Source organism: Watersipora subatra, chromosome 1 (genome assembly GCF_963576615.1).
Source record: "Watersipora subatra chromosome 1, tzWatSuba1.1, whole genome shotgun sequence".
NCBI lineage: Eukaryota > Metazoa > Bryozoa > Gymnolaemata > Cheilostomatida > Watersiporidae > Watersipora > Watersipora subatra.
In genome coordinates, this window is record NC_088708.1 from 72,191,749 (window position 1) to 72,208,827 (window position 17,079).

The window sequence follows — 17,079 nt, forward strand, 5'->3', positions numbered from 1 at the left end:
TTATAAATGATGTACAAATAACTTCACTTGAATTTTAGACATTTAAAATTAAGAAGCGCTTATGTGTTAAGTTCATTTGCATAAATAACTTGCAATTGAAAATACAAAAAAGACATTTTTAACCGGATCGTTAGTGCACTACTAGACATCTGTAGCAGAAAAAATAGCATTTTATGAAATTTATGAACATGTTAGAATACAAAAACAATTTTTAAATAGTTTAAAGCATTAATTTGCTTACCATGCAATTCGAAAATGTGTCATGAAGTTGTAAGAAACCTTCGGCAAAAGCTATAGAGAGAATCAGATTTCAGAATCAATATTTCTGTTCCACTTTATCACAGATTTTTCATTGAAACCAAACCAGGAAGAAGGCATTACACCTTCAACTACAAGTATTCTACTTGCTTAAAATAACCTCGACTAATGGTAACACATCTTTTTAGGTCACGCGCATGGCCATATTCATATAAAACCAGTTTATATTAATTTTTGTTATGCAACAGAATGCTCACCATAGCAAGGTTTCTGAAGTCCTCTTCCATCTTTGTGTACTTGCGAGTAGTCCTCACCCTGTCCGTTCGTTCCTCCTTGAAATCTTCGTGGTAAGCATCAAGCTGATGTTTGAGTACATCGCACTGCTCCTTCAGTTGACGTATCTTTTCATCTTTTTCCGCAAGCTTTTCCTTGAGCATACTGTTCTCAGTCACCAGCTACAACAAAAGAAGCAACCAAGTTGAATAGAGAGAGAATGTTATTGAAGCTGCACTATGCTCTAACATTTGCCCTCATGGTTAATGCGAGTAGTGTAGTTGATTGTACCAGCTTGTAAAACAAGTAAAGTCTATGCTAAATTTTAGTGATTGCGGTTGACGGTAAGTACTAGTAGTTGATGCTTGATACTAAATGTCTAAGGAAGTAACTGATGCAAAAATTGAAAAAAGTCGATAGAACCAGTCAGAATTACTAGCTGATGTTTATAGTCAGCGTTAATAGCTAGCTAGTAATAGTTATGCTAAAAGTAAAGCTTACCTGTTCAGGGGTGCGAGAATTGAGTGAAGACTTTTGTAAACTGCGAACTTGTTGCTCAAGATAGTTACACCTGGCCTCCAGTCTTGAGTTCTGTTCATACAGAGACTGCTCGCTCAACTCCTTCATAAAACGAAACGATCAACATCACAAATAACGAAAATCTTAAGACATAAATACATTTTTCTGGACTGCATCTACAAATTTACATGCAAAATTCATTTGTTAATCCAACTGTGAGTGCTAAGCAAGCAGCAATACATAAAAAGTTTTAGAATGTCTAAAACAAATGGTATCGGTGTTCATACTAATGAGGTATAACACACTTATTCCTTCATAGTTTAAAAGTGCATAGCACTGTTAAAAAAGTAAAATGTAGTTTAATATGTTTTTTAGCCAATATAGTTAAAATAAAATTGGATGGATTCTCCCAGAATGGTGGAAATATGACTGATGGCTGATAAAATTATAATTAAAATGCTTTTTAAAGAAGCAGTGCAATGCATCAACATGCAAAAATAGTTTCAAATTATCAACAAATACCTAGTCTAGCATGGCCATCTACTGACCACAGAAAAAAATTTGGGCAAGAAAACAAGGAATACAATTAATGGGAGTTGTCCCTTCATTTAATCAAGCGTACCGGTACTGTTCCAGATTTTCCTAATGATTCGAGTGCTTCTGGCAAGGAGTTGATTCGTTCTTCACCTTGTCCATGACTAGAATTAGTAGTTGATGGCAATTGCCTTCTCATATTTAGACATTTTTGGGCTGTGTCAGTGAGCTCATCTTTGAGTTTACATATTTCAGCCTCTAATGTCCTGCAAAGGATAGCAGGATGCAAAGGGGCAGTTGGTCTGGACAGTTGGTCTGGACAGTCGGTTGGCATATGCCTAGACAGGATGCTGAAAGATGCCGGCAGGTGCTTAGAGCGAGAAAGCAAAAGTAATATCAACATGGTAGTTAATTGCCAGACTATTGGCAGCTTCCACTCAATAAACTCTAATTTAAATGCAAAAGAAATATAGCAGCTATTAAAGCCGCAATTATAGTTACATGGTTACATAACACTGGCTCGATCGATCAATAGGCCTACAGTAAAAGCGACAATGAGAGCATGGTAGTGCTGGGCACGGGTAGTAATACTCGTTGAACTCGCGGGTTTATCTTCTCTCGAGCATCGGGTAATAGAGATTTCGGGTATTCCGGTCCTTCGGGTTCGGGTTTTGACTTTAGAGTTCGGGTTTTGGTACACGGATCCGTCGGGTAGTGTGAACAAAAACTCGGTCTATTGCACCCTGCGCTCTCAATCTGGGCCCACAGGGTATTTCTGTGTCATTTTTGCTAAATAGGCACGACAATAAGGTATAACGAGTCTTTAATTTAATAGATGAATAAAGCGTCTCATACCTTATTTACCATACCTACCGAAGATATTGTAGTCAAGCAGTGATTACTTGTCATTAAAAGGTGAGTAGAAATACATAAATCAAATTTTATTTGCGCAATTTGCCAAATCGGCTTCGTGAACAAATCTATGCCTTTTTTAATACGGCGCGTGTTTGCTTTCACCGATAACACATAGGTCCTTAGTCTGTTTCCGCTATCGCCTTGTTAGAAACTGCCATCTGCTTCGCGGTAGTAGCAGTAAAAATTTAATAACTCTGTTTAAATTGATTACCACAGCTAGCTATTATGGATTACATAATTCATTATAACCAAGTTTTACTAAGCCAACAATCATTTCTAACGGAAAAAGCCGATAAGGTAAAGTTTTTATAAGATTTGGAGTGTCATCTACAAAAAGATCAGAGAGGTCCATAGAACATGCTTAAGTATTAGGCTACCATAGACCCTATCTTCTGCCACCTGTTGGGACGAAAATTCCCTGTGGCCCCAGACTATCTTGACTGTTTAACAATACGCCTGCTAACGCTGCTAGTACGAATGTCAGTCGATAAAAACTGAAAAATGATAAATAAATTGAAAAGAAATATAATTGCTTTGTAAATTTGAAAATATATCTGTTTAGAAAATTTAAACATAAAATCCATATCAACAAACCCGATACCCGAAAAACCCGTAGGCAAAGAAATACCCGAGCCTAGCACTACTAGCTACCCGATACTCGAAAAACCCGAACAGAAGGGGGCGGGTCTAAACCCGTTGACCAAGAAGTACTCGTGCCCAGCACTAGAGCATGGCATGTCAGCAAATAACGGAGACCTAGCAATAGTCCGTAATCATTTGCCAATTAGCTTTGATTTGTCCGAAGCTTGTGAGCCTGAGCTTACAGCCCCATGCATGTGGTCACATGTCATTGCCTTCATTGCAAAGCCTTTCTTAAATGCATAGTTTAGAGATGCATAAAACCTTGCTATGATGAAGCCAATCTATGCCTGCATTTACGCAATCACTCGAAGGTCGAGTACGGAGTATAATGTCAACGTAGCTTACTGCTAGCAGAGGCTGTGCGTGTCTTAAAGTGCATTGTTGCACGAGTAGTGGCTCTACGATCTTGGCTGGATGTGTCTGAGTGCCGCGACAAGAGAAGCTGGACGACTGGAGACATGCTCAGTTGCGGAGAGCAATTTAAGTTCAGTCCTGCCACCACCAGTGGCCTTTTTCAGAAATCAATTGTCAAAACCTCTGTGGCTGCTCTTAGAGCTTGAATGAGTGATCTAATTACTATCTCAAAAAGCCAAACCACTGATGCAGTCAGGGTTACTACGAAACAAAACTATAAAAACAAGCTAATAAGTGTAAGTACTAGCAATACGGTGACTTACATAACACAGCTGGTAAGTGTAAGTACTTGCAATACTGTGGCTTACATAACACAGTTAGTAAGTGTAAATGTTAACAATATGGTGACTTACATAACACAGCTAGTAAATGTAAGTACTATCAATACCGTGACTCACATAACACAGTTAGTAAGTGTAAGTACTATCAATACTGTCGCTTACATTCTGTGATTTTTTTCTCCTTCAAATTTCTGATCGGTGCTTCTGAGCTGAGCGAGGAGCCTTATGATATGCTGATCCTTCTCATTGTCGGACATGTCTATGGCAGACTTGAGGTCAGCCAACTCCTGCTCTAGTCGCCTTTTCTCTTGCTTGAGCGCTGTATTAAGGCTCTGCAGGTTGCATGCTTTCTAAAGAAGAATCGCTACTAGTGAAAATGGACCATAAAATTCTAGAAATATATAAAAAGCAAACAAAATCATAATTACTATATTGCAACATTAAAACCAGTACAAGCTGCATGCAAATTATATATACAGTAGGCGATAATACAATGTAAATAATATATTCTAGGAATGTTTACGTTATAGGGAGTTTATGTTAATCGAACGGTAAAATTTATGTAAATTGCCTAATCCGTTTCAAGGTCTTTACTACAAGATGTTTTTGTTGGCTGTACGGTTACTGTAGTATTATTAGTTTGCATTGACAACTTTTCTTCTTTTTCTGATCAATTCCACTGGTTTTACAGACTATGACTGTGGTATTGTACAATAGGCTGATGGGGAGCGCACATCTTCGACGTTTATCTACAATGATTTGCTCATTTTTTCTAAAAATCACAATCTATTCTGCAAAGTAAAACTAAAAACAAATATTTTATACATCTACAATAAAGCAGAGCAAAAATAATTTTTCCTATAAAAAGCAGTACTACCTGTTTGTCGTCTATCTGTATTCAAGGGTCAAGGTTAGGATAAAAGATAAATGTTGACAATACTCGTGACATTCAGATTGGTAGACTGACGCTGTAACACCTGCACCAACCGATTTATGAACAATTGCGCCGCTATTTATTCTCTCTGTTTTGCCGACACATCTGGAGTAAAAGGGGGTTTTGTATGCTTTTTCGTTGTAGCGTATATCAAAATGTTAGCATACATACCTTAATAACTGTTGATCCAAATCTTCTCTTTTTTACGTGTTATTCCGAACATATTGTTGGCTTTGTATACCCAAATTTTAAACCCTACCTCATTGTATGATCAGGGGTTTTTCGGAGATATTCAGGGGCATGTCATATTTTTGCAACACTTTTGGGTTCGCACATCAGCCATTTCCTTTCAATCATAATTGAGCTTCTAAAGATTACATATCATGATGACCAATGTGTTTATGTTCAGAATACTGAATTATATCTTTCTGGACTTATTACTTCTGAGAAAATTGACGCGTTTTGTATGTTATGTCTATTTCGGAGTTATCCCCAAATATGTATTATCTATGTTTTTGTGTTATCTGATGCATTCAAGATCCACATCTAGGTCAGTTTATAAGACGTACAGAGAAATGGCATTTTAGCTAATTTATTGATAAAATACAAGAACTAACAGAATGAAATAACTGCCTATTATCCATATAATCATAAAACTAACAGTAGTAGTCATTTGCTGGGTCATAGATGATCTCGTTCCTCTGTTCCGTGTTTAAAATAGCGGTCGTTTTATCTGTATCTTTTTTCAGCGTTGTGGGAGATATTTTGGAGAATAGCATATTGACATTTTTTTTATTTCATTGTAACCAGTACAACAATCGCCAAATTTTAACTTTGAGAGAAATTTTTTGTTGATATCGTATTTCGGGAACACAAATTTGCTCTATTCAAAAAATTCTGATAAAGCATCATGTTTCACAGACTTGGGAAAAAACATTTTGTAATTATAGGGGCATCGTAACCTGTGGGCGCAATGTATCAATTAACTTTTTATTTAGCAAGTGCAATCGAGAAAGGGCTATACGGTAAATAAGAGCGGTAAAATTGTAAGAATTCTGTAGCTTCGTGGTTAGAGGCAAGTATAGAAAATTGTGGTTGCACTTTTTGTTAGTTCAAATCCAGCAAAAAGCAAGTTTTTCAATCCAAGGTTTTAATAGCTATAATTAGACAGATATCTGAACAGACAGACAATGACTATGAAAAACTTTGATATTTATATATATAGGCGCAGTGTAAGTATGCTTAACAGACAACTGCATAAAATGAGGCTCTCGTGCTCTGCCAACTTCTACTCAACGGGCTCCTTTTACATCGTAAACATTAGCAGGCTTCGCCTCTTTTATGGGACAGCCGACTCGGTGGTAGGTCAAATTCTTTAAAGCCAGATGGCCATACTTGCCAAGTAGTTGAGTAAAAAAAGCGAGAGATTGACGGTAAAAGTAGTAGTTGAATCTGAAGCCTAGATTTCTTTGTGAAGTTTTTTTTCTTCATTGTACCTATATAGGAGGCCCTCTACGATTTTATTCACTGTTCAGGTACTCTACTATCAATGTGTTGTTTGCCAATGATATGTCACAGCTCCATGTATAATCTTTGTTTATTGATGAAAAACTGTAGAGAAAATCGTTAGACATTAATGTTGCTAAATCTAAATAGCCCAGGTTTTATGGCAAGCATACGGTTAAATAGCCATCTGTTTCATTGTTGCTAACTTTGTGTGATGATGCAAGCTCACAACTAGTAAACAAAGGGGAAACGACAAGTATAAAAAATTAAACAACTTTTATTGAAAAAGCTGGAGGAAAATGAGAGATTTTGTGAAAAAGGGAGACTGACTTAAAATACTGGAGGGTCCCGGCCAAGCCGGGAGACTTTGGCAAGTATGCAGATGGCTCCTTCATCTTCTAGCTAAGATGCAGGTCGTCCAAAAAAGAGGGTAAGCCTTTTGCTCTGTGACCCTGTTCAGCTGGTGGTAGTCAACACACAATAAGAACCTTTCATCTTTCTTTCGGACCAACACCACTGGGGAGCTCTTGGCACCTTCAGCTGGCTAAATGGACCTTTTGCTGAGAATTTTTTGCATCTGGCATTTTGCCCCAGCATCCTTCTTTGGTCCGAGTTAATGGAAAGGTTGACATATTGGTCAGAGCACCTTCTTTTATACTATAGAATGCTCCACTTCAGATGGTGAATCCACGTCTCTTTCTCCCATACTAAACATTGCTTGACAGCATGTTAACAGTTTTGATAGCTGTTCAGTTTGTCCCGGCTCTGTGAAGTTTTTTTTGCGCTGCTTAGAACAGGTCCTTTAGGTAGGTTGGCACTTCTGCCTCTAGTGCTTTCGCACTCCAAGCCATGAACACCAAGCTGCAGAGAGGTGGTTCCTCATTCACCTGGTGGTCCTACACCACAAATACGTGCCGAACAGGGTTCCAGCTTGGAACATCAGAGGTTTGTCTGTGAGCTTCAGACACTGCGCAACTATGCTTCTCTTTGGGCCAGGCCGGTTCAAGCTTGAAGTCAGTAAGAGATCCTAACCAAAATTTTATTTACTCCAATGAGCAGTAATTCTGTGTGGTGACCCAACACAAAACAGACATTTCAGTCGGAGCTGGCACCACCATGTCTCTTACCACCTGCATCCTGCTAACAGTATCCCTTGCCTATTCATGTTCGACGTAAAGGGAGCTCATCAAGCAGAGATTAGCAGAGCAAGGTAAATGCTCATTTTATGCAGCTGTCTGTTGAGCATACATACACTGTACAGATTTATATATTTGCACAACATGTCAACACTTGCCCGCCGAAGGAAAGCCCAGGCTGCTGAAAGTCCATAGGACACTAGTGATCTGTTAGGAATGGTATTAAACATGGGATCTTTGCTAAGGTGGCTCATTACAAAGACCTCCTGGGTCTTTATATCCTATAATAAAGACCAAGGAGGTCTTTATTATGGGATACAAAGACCAAGGATATTCTAATACAAAATTTGAAAATAGTTGTATTGGCAGCCGTATGACACTGTAGAATGGACCAATTTTTCCATCAGCCACGGGATCGTTGCTATCAGTCGCTTTGAGTAGGTCTATCGTGCCTTGGGGAAACCTACAAACCTGCTTGCTCAGCATGTTTGTAGTGCATCTGGTGTCAATCCAAAACTAGATAAACTTCCTTTCTAGTTTCTCTAGGAGGTATCTTGTGGAATGGGACCAGTCTGGAGTCTGTGCTCTGATCGGCTCATCACCACGCTCGCCGTGAGTGGTAAAGTTAACTGAACCGGAAACTCATGCGTCTGCCAAGACAGACCTTTAGTGTGTAGGTTAGGTTCAGTGATGGAGTGTGGTATCGGTCAGCTCTGCTGCTTTAAAAGCAGGCTTCTGGCCAATTGCAGGCCCAGTCTTTCCAGACCAGTGTCGGAGCGCACCTCTTTCAACCAAGCTTAGTGGGGCTTGTTTAGACTCTGGTTGTGCTTCCCCAGTTGAGCTGCAGCTCAAGCATTTGGATTCCAGCTTTTCCAGGCCTCGTAATAAATTTGGGTGGCTATAGCAAGAAATTTCCACATCACATTCTGGGTAGATATGGCTATAGACCTTTGCATCACTTTTCAATTTTAAGGCCATGGCAAAAGGTCGCCGTGTCACATCCTTGTGTAATGTTTTGTAAGGAACCTACAAAAGTCGCACCACACCCCTTTTCGCCATATGCAGCCGATGTGCCATGCGGCATTACAAAGCTTGTGGTACACAATAAGTGACATGTAAGAAAAAAGAAAAACTTTAGAGATAGACATATTCATATCCTACAAAATCAGTCTTCCACACTTTTGACAAAGTCGGTAACAGCAGCGTTCTAGTTGTTATAATGTTTGCATTACTATTTGTATTATTTATAATATAGTATAAAATAGGTACAAGAAACGCGTCAAGTAACGGGTTCCGAGTTGCAACGTGTAACCCGTGATAGCACACATGACCCGGTTTCATTTCGCAACCTCTTTATTGAACAACGAAGGGGAACGGGAAAAGTGCAGTCGCGCATAAGTAGATCATCCTGCGACTACAAGACGCGCTTATTTTATGATTATATGGATAATAGGCAGTTATTTTATTCTGTTAGCTCTTGTATTTTATCAATAAATTAGCTAAAATGCCATTTCTCAGTACAAGTTTTATAAACTGATCTTGATATGAATATTGAATGCAGCAGATAGCACAAAAACATAGATAATACATATTTGGGGGATAACTCCGAAATAGACATAACATACAAAACGCGTCAATTTTTTTAGAAGTATCAAGTCCAGAAAGATGTAATTCAACAATCTGAACATAAACACATTGATCATTGTGATAGATTATCTTCAGAAGCTCACTTACGATTGAAAGGAAATGGCTGATATGCGAACCCAAAAATGTTTAAAAAATATGACAAGCCACTAAATATTGCTGACAAACCCCTGATCATACAATGATGTAGAGTTGAAAATTTGGGGATACAAAGCCAACAATATGGTCAGCATAACATGTGAAAAAGAGAAGATTTGAATCAACATTTATTAAGGTATGTATGCTAACATTTTGATGTTCGCTACAGTGAAAAAGCATACAAACCCCCTTTTACCCAGTTTACGACCCTGTAGCGTTTTATACGCCACTGGTACAGAAAAGTTACTTGGAGATTCAAAATCAGTAAACTCTCAGCTTTCCAATGGTATATGGAGCAAAAGCTCTCTTCAATGAGCAAAAAACATACCTTGACTCACCCACTATCAAATCAAATTTGAGAACTCACCTGTCTGACACTTCACGTTATATAGAATTTTTTTACACAGTACGAAGCAAAAACTTCCCATAAATTCTCTAAGTTATCTGGAATTTACATTATCATATGTATACGTTATAGGAGGTATACTTTATAGGAGGTATACTTTATAGGAGGTATACGTTATAGGAGGTATACCCATAGATATATAAACCTTATATATCTATGGGTATACGTCATAGGATTGTTTACTGTACTGTGAGTTTCAAGAATGAAGAGTTCATCTCATGAGGCTATAGAGTACAGGGTGATGAGAGAACAAACCGCATCCATAAAACTGACAGTAGTTGACAGCTACAAACAAAAACTATTTTTTAAACTATTTATATACAGTATATTTCCACTGCGCTCTGCCGAGCACATTGTTTTACAGCTTTTGTACACTAGAGTTGTGCTAAAGGAGTCCTTAAAATGCTTTATTATAGGGTCCGTGACATCATGGCTAGGGTTCGTCGCCCATGCTACTCTATACTCCGCTGATGAGTCCAGCATCAAACAGCCCACTGTCTAGAGAGTATATATCGTTACATAAATAGATTTGTCTGATGTGTTTTCACACAGCCAGACAAGATAACACTCGACATGCTACATTGAGAGCTGATTATAGAATAAGTAAAACATAAACTAAACAGCTTGAGTGCTACAATTTGTCTCTCACGTGTGCAATCATCCAGAATGCAACTGGGCTTGAATCACCTAGCTTACGAGCAGCTGGGAGAGACCTTCAAGGTTTCAGATCTTCATACGCTGCACCAATGATTGGAGTACAAGAAAAAACAAAACTTTACTATAATAAGAGCTGCATCCATCCGTCTGCCTGAAGCGATGCTAAGAGCGTAAAAGAGGAAAAACAGGAACTGAAGTCAGATATTAGGGGATGGACACACTAATCACTGTACCACTCAGCCATCTGGCTACATTCAAGAATACTTGTGCACATAGTTATTACAGATGACGATCTGTCATGGCGCATGGGACTGCTGGTGTACTAGTAGTGAGTAATAGAAGATGGCAACACAGATTCCATGTCCCAGACAGTTATCACAGCAAAAACTCAAAAAAATTCTCGTATTAAATCCTTAGTGAATTTTTTAAAGCATTTAGTTGGTGTTTATTATCAGTATCACCGACCTAGTAAATCTGCTCACTACAATTACTTTACACATACAGTTACTTTTGGCAGCCTGTAAACTTAATAGCCTTGATAAATAGATGAATAGCAGAAATAACAAACAAACCATGTTTATCTCATCAATTTTCTGTGGATTGTGCAGCTGATGTTTAAGCCTGTTGTTTTCTCGTATTAAATTCTCCACGAGGTGTTTAGAAGACGCTGGTAAGAGAGCCTCTTCATCCTGATTAGATACAGTGTGAGAGTCTCCATTGCTGGTTGGCACTGACCCAGTCGCTCCTGTCATAACAAAAGTATTTGGAAAGAACTATGGGTATAGATCTACTACACAAATTATTAGGTTTGAGTTCTCAAACCTAGGTTTGTCCTCAAACCGCACATCGCTAGGTTTGAGAACTCAAACCTAGCGATGTGCGGGATATGATGTCATAGTAAACAAACATGAGAGGGCATCTTTGAACATCTGGCTATACACTGGAACATGGTAACATTCCAGCTATCAGATCCCACGGCTTCCAGAAAGTGTGATGTGATAATGTGGACCATTTCAACTTATTCAGTTCATCTCCCTTTGTCAGGCTATAGCACAATAGTGAGTTTTAATGCTGCCAGTTGCCTATTTGTTACTGTTGGTTCTCAAGCCAAAAATCGGAAATTTTAATAACCCTTACAAAAAACATTGAGAAGTAATAAGCTCTGATGACTTATAATTTATATACCGGTAAATATAATATTGCTTATAGCAATAGACAGTGAGACATGAGAGACCTCAATTCCTTAGTAATGCGCACCTCAGGAAATTACAGTCAATAGTAAATTAGCGAGAGTTACAGTAGGAAGGTTTGTTTTATTGATTACTACTAGGTCTATCATAAACAAGGTTACACAAAAACTGTAGACATTCAAATCGAAACTCGATCAATATCTTTTCAAACCATCGCAATGAATTTTTTTAGCTGACTGAGATTATTGTTGGCAACGTAGTAATAACGATAAAAATATGCAACGGTTCTTGATCTGGACTTAATGCTCAAGCTAAACCATTAAATATCATTTCACAAAGAATTTCTGTAATTAATTTGACCGCTACTAAACTGCTCTAATATAAATTATATGAATGTAGATATGGGTATCCCTGCTGTTAGAACCCCTATCACCTCTCTCTTGTTAAAACTATATTTATAAGTGCCCTTATTGTGCGTGAGATTCTGTGTTGAAAAAATTGCCTGCAAGCTTGTTGGTATGACAAAGCCATCAATTGCCTGCAGTGCTTTTGCCTAAAAGTGACTCCGCATGCATACCACCCCATAACTTGGTTGCTAAAAACTCTACTGTTACGCAGTACGATTTCGCAGTGGCATAAAACCTCTCCACGACTCCGGTGATTTCACCAATCAACATTGTCACTGCAACGAACATACGGTTTAAAGTATCCTATATACCGTAAAACCTTTAATTGAATGCCAATCCTATTTGAACGCCCCTCTATTTGACCGCCACAGTGAGAGAAGGGTTGAAAAATAGAGTGCCACTCTCTAATTGAACGCCAGCCACTTCCATCCATTTGACCGCCACTTTGACAATTTTTGACCTTTACGAGCCCATAATATCAATTGATCAGCAGAAGTGTCCACAAAATCGTATTAATAATGAGTCGTTTACATCAATAACGATCGATTCTCTTGTTGTCCAACTCCAAAGCTTTTCGCTTTTTTTGGTGAAGCTTTGAAAGCAACACTTTACATGTGTTGCTTTCAAAGCTACACATGTAAAGTGTAAAACTTTGCATGTGTAGCTTGCAAAACTTTTATGCTTTGATGTTGTGCTAAATGCAACGCGTAAAAGTATTGCTCTGCCAAAAAATTATTTGGACGCTAATATCGACTAGTTCAGCAGTGCAGAAGATTTGGGGTCAGAAAACTGGTGGAAGGTATTGAACAACCAGAAGATGTTCGTTTCGTCAAAAGCAACAATCAGAACACAACTATCCAAGCAAACGATGAAAATATATTTGTTTTAAAAATGTTAACTTTTGTTTATGCATGTAATATAAGTATGGTTCGTTTATGTCACTTGTTCATGAATATATATTTGTAGAATTTGATACCTTATCGTTATATAACTTATAAATTTGCAGATTTATGGCATATTATTTAATAGCATCCTTGTGACTATCTTAACATGGCTTACAATGGATCGATGCTCATAACTCCTCATCTAATGCACATAAAAAGCTAGTTTTGGCTGCAAACTGTAGCAAACATACCAATGAGTGCAATGAGCATTCATACAACATTGGTAAATATAGATATAAAATGAAAATATGTCTTCAAATTTAAAATGAAATGAAAATTGAAAGCTCCAACAATTAGCGAAGCAGTACACAGGCTATAATATCATCGCAGGTTAATTGCAAGCAATATATAGGCTACCTACTAATAGAGATATTTCTCGGTTTCTCAATGCATATTTATTAAGAGATGTTTGATAAGTTGGAGTATTGTTAGCAGATTTATTGCATCCAAAAGGTTTAATAACTCTCCAACGGAACAAGAGAGCAAAATATAGGCAACATTCGCTTCGCCTGTGACTGCGTTAACTTTATCTGCCCAAAATTCAGACGAGTTATGTGAAAAAAAGACCGCAAGCCTCTATATGAATGCCGCCTTTAATTGACCGCCACTATACAGGAAAGGTTGAAAAATAGAGCGCCATAGCGTTCAATCAGAGGTTTTAGGGTATGTAAACAGGTTTACTTGATCTACTACAAAGAGCAGGTACTAGCAGCTGATAGGAGAGAGTACGCAGACAAAGAGCAGGTACTAGCGGCTGATAGGAGAGAGCAGGTACTAGCGGCTGATAGGAGAGAGCAGGCACTAGCGGCTGATAGGAGAGAGCAGGTACTAGCGGCTGATAGGAGAGAGCAGGTACTAGCGGCTGATAGGAGAGAGCAGGTACTAGCGGCTGATAGGAGAGAGCAGGTACTAGCGGCTGATAGGAGAGAGTACGCAGTCTGCAGACAAACAACTCCAATGGTAAGGTAAGGGGTTGAATGATTTCTGCCTAAAGTAATGAAACATAAATTTCACAACCAGTAAAATTTGACAAAACTGAATAAACAGAATTATTCTCCATTGAAACTCCAATAGAAATACAGTCAAGCCTCGACATAAACAGTTAACCCGTTCAGAATTTCACTTCATATTTTGAGCCTTCTGCATGTATATTGTAGGTTGAAATAAATTAATATTATTAATATATGTTTTAGTTTTCACATTTGATAATGTTTACAAACATATCTTAAATAATTATGGCCAACTGACTGCTTTCATCGGTTCCTGGTTTCCTTTTCATAGCACCACTTTCACTTTCTCTTTCATGGTAACTACGGGATGACTTCAAACATTTTACAAAGAATTGATACTAAGATGTTTGCTCTTGTTTTTTAATTATTTGTTGTTTTAATTATAAAAGCATTGCCTTATTCCTTTATCACAACTAGAAAAACCTGCACTAATCTTCATATGATCTGTGATTTTAGAACTTGTAAAAGAAGATAGGAAGAACTGTTTAATATTCTGCAAGAACCTCATATGTGCGTACTGATCAATAAAACTGATATGTTTCAAGAAACTTCAGACAGACATTGTATGCTACAAATTATTTCGAATGTCGAGACAATATTTACTCAAATTTCATGTTGTATGTTGAAGCATATTCTGTATCAAGAGGTGATTGTGAATCGTAGCTTGACTATAGCTAATAAACTATTGGTCAACACAAGAAGCAGCCTGTATAACTTTTAAGAACATGGGACCCAAATATGATGATTTACAAATTGTGATGGTCTTTTGCAGGACTCTGGATAAACCAACAACTGACCTATTAGTAATTGGACCAGCAACTGACCTAATAGTAATTGGACCAGCAACTGACCTGCTAGTAGTTAGACCAACAACTGACCTACTAGTATTTGGACCAACAACTGACCTACTAGTAATTGGATCAAACTCAAGCGAACTGTCCGAACCTGCATAGAATTCTTCACCAAATGCTATCATATTACTTGATGATGAACAGTAAAAAACATGAAATTTCAACGGCAAGGAGTATCTATACCGCGGATGTTTTACTGTTCTGATGTTCAACTACATTAACATTTTCCCTGCATATTTGTTTTAGCTGAAATTTAATTTTCTTAAACTTTGTTACTTGAGACACGGGTCAACAACTTTTACCGTAATTTTAAAAGTATTGATCCAATTGCCACGAAATAGAAATGTGATGATGAATATTTGTTTTCCTGCTAGACCAGTTTTAACATGTGTAAATAGTGGTAATGTTTTAAAAAATTTTTAAATTTGAGATGGAAGAATATCGAAAATTTTGCCATGAAATATCGCTCTTCATTTTACTTTCCCTAAAAGTATAAACTACAACAAAAATCACAGCCACCATCTGAATCATCAGATTCACTGCTACTTTTACTACCAAATGAGAACTCCGAGCCCGAATAAGCTTAAACATGTGCAGCATCTTCTATGTAAAATCGAGGCATATTTTCTTTGTAATAAGCAACCATCTTGTTAACAATGTACTGCATCATCAACTTTATTTTTCATACTTCCAGTTCTGAAATGCCGTTTCGCCTATGTTTTGTAACAAAAAGAAATTATAAAAGTTAAGTAATACCACTTTCCCTAACGACCACTGACGAACTCCTAAAATGGCCTAGTGTACTCAACAAATGATCCCGATTCCACATGCCACTAAAGTGGCTTGCCCTAGCAAAAGAGTTAAACCATAACTGTCACGTACAACTTTTATCGTAGCATCTAGGTAAATCAGACACACTGATTCCGATTTTGTACTCAAAGTAAAAATTGGTCCACTAACTTAGAGAGTAATGAAAGTTTTTTTACAGCATTTTAATATCGGTCTCGAAAACAACACGAGCGAGCGGCACAACAAGCTCCGCCCATAAATATGTGACGTAACCTAGCTTTTTAGGAATGGAAGTTAAGGATGTTTAGTCCGATTTAGAATGATAGAGATGGGTGTCTTAAAACCCATTATTATCTAAATTCAGCTTTAAAAATAATCTCAGTCTTTTCTGAAAGGTAGATGAGCTATTTAACATTGCATATTTAAAAATGAGCTCAAAAAAGCGCGATAACTATGCTAGCTTGTGATAAAACTGCGCTTTTTGAGCTCATTTTTCTCGGTGTTCAGCCTATTTAAACATCATGTAATAAGATACGAGCAATTTTAAATAGTTTATATACCTTTCATAAAAGACAGATTATTTTACAGGCTGGATTTAGATAATAATGAGTTTTAAGACACCCATTTCTATTATTCTAAATCGAACTAAACATTCCTAACTTCCGTTCCTGAAAAAGCTAGGTTTCGTCACATATTTATTGGCGGAGCTTGTTATGCCAATTGTGTTGTTTTTGAGACGGATATTGAAACGCTTTAAAAAAGCCTTAATGACTTTGAAGGTTAGTGGAACAATCTTTAGTTTGAGTACAAAATCGGAATCAGCTGTCTGATTTACCTAGAAAATACGATAAAAGTTTTGGTGACAGTTATGGTTTAATGGCTGTACCAGCTGACTATGCACGTGAATGCATGGTCAGCATAAAACGCTGCACCGACAGAAGTGGCTGATGATGCTACATGATTGGTTGTTAAACTAACATGATTGGTTGAATTAAGGTAATTTGCAAGGACCCTTTCTATTTAGCTAGACACAAGATGTCTTATTTTTGCCTACTTTCAAAAACTGTGCCAATGAAATGGAAGCAGCAAAAACTGGTCCATCCAAATACGACAGCGTGTACCAAATACCACAGCATGTACGAAATACGAAAGCATGTACCAAATACACCAGCTTGTACCAAATACAACAGCATGTACCAAATACACCAGCTTGTACCAAATACACCAGCTTGTAGCAAATACACCAGCTTGTAGCAAATACACCAGCTTGTACCAAATACAACAGCATGTACCAAATACACCAGCTTGTACCAAATACAACAGCTTGTACCAAATACACACGTTTGTACCAAATACACCAGCTTGTACCAAATACAACAGCTTGTACCAAATACATACGTTTGTACCAAATACAACAGCTTGTACCAAATACACACGTTTGTACCAAATACAACAGCTTGTACCAAATACGCACGTTTGTACCAAATACACACATTTGTACCAAATACAACAGCATGTACCAAATACACCAGCTTGTACCAAATACAACAGCTTGTACCAAATACACCAGCTTGTATCAAATACACACGTTTGTACCAAATACAACAGCATGTACCAAATACACACGTTTG

The 17,079-nt window shown here is 37.6% G+C and overlaps 1 protein-coding gene across 3 annotated transcripts in view; it reads right to left on the bottom strand.

The window, feature by feature from the left end:
- LOC137396752 (paramyosin-like) overlaps positions 1-17,079 on the bottom strand; it is a 32,847-nt gene that overhangs the window by 1,512 nt on the left and 14,256 nt on the right. For 2 of the 3 annotated variants that reach the window (XM_068083064.1, XM_068083075.1), the window contains 5 exons: positions 10,830-11,002; positions 3,999-4,186; positions 1,673-1,850; positions 1,033-1,152; positions 516-713 (listed from right to left, as the gene is read on the bottom strand). In XM_068083064.1, coding sequence (XP_067939165.1) covers positions 516-713; positions 1,033-1,152; positions 1,673-1,850; positions 3,999-4,186; positions 10,830-11,002 — 857 coding nt within the window. The remainder of the gene's footprint in view (positions 1-515; positions 714-1,032; positions 1,153-1,672; positions 1,851-3,998; positions 4,187-10,829; positions 11,003-17,079) is intronic. The other variant, XM_068083068.1, reaches the window with a different exon arrangement.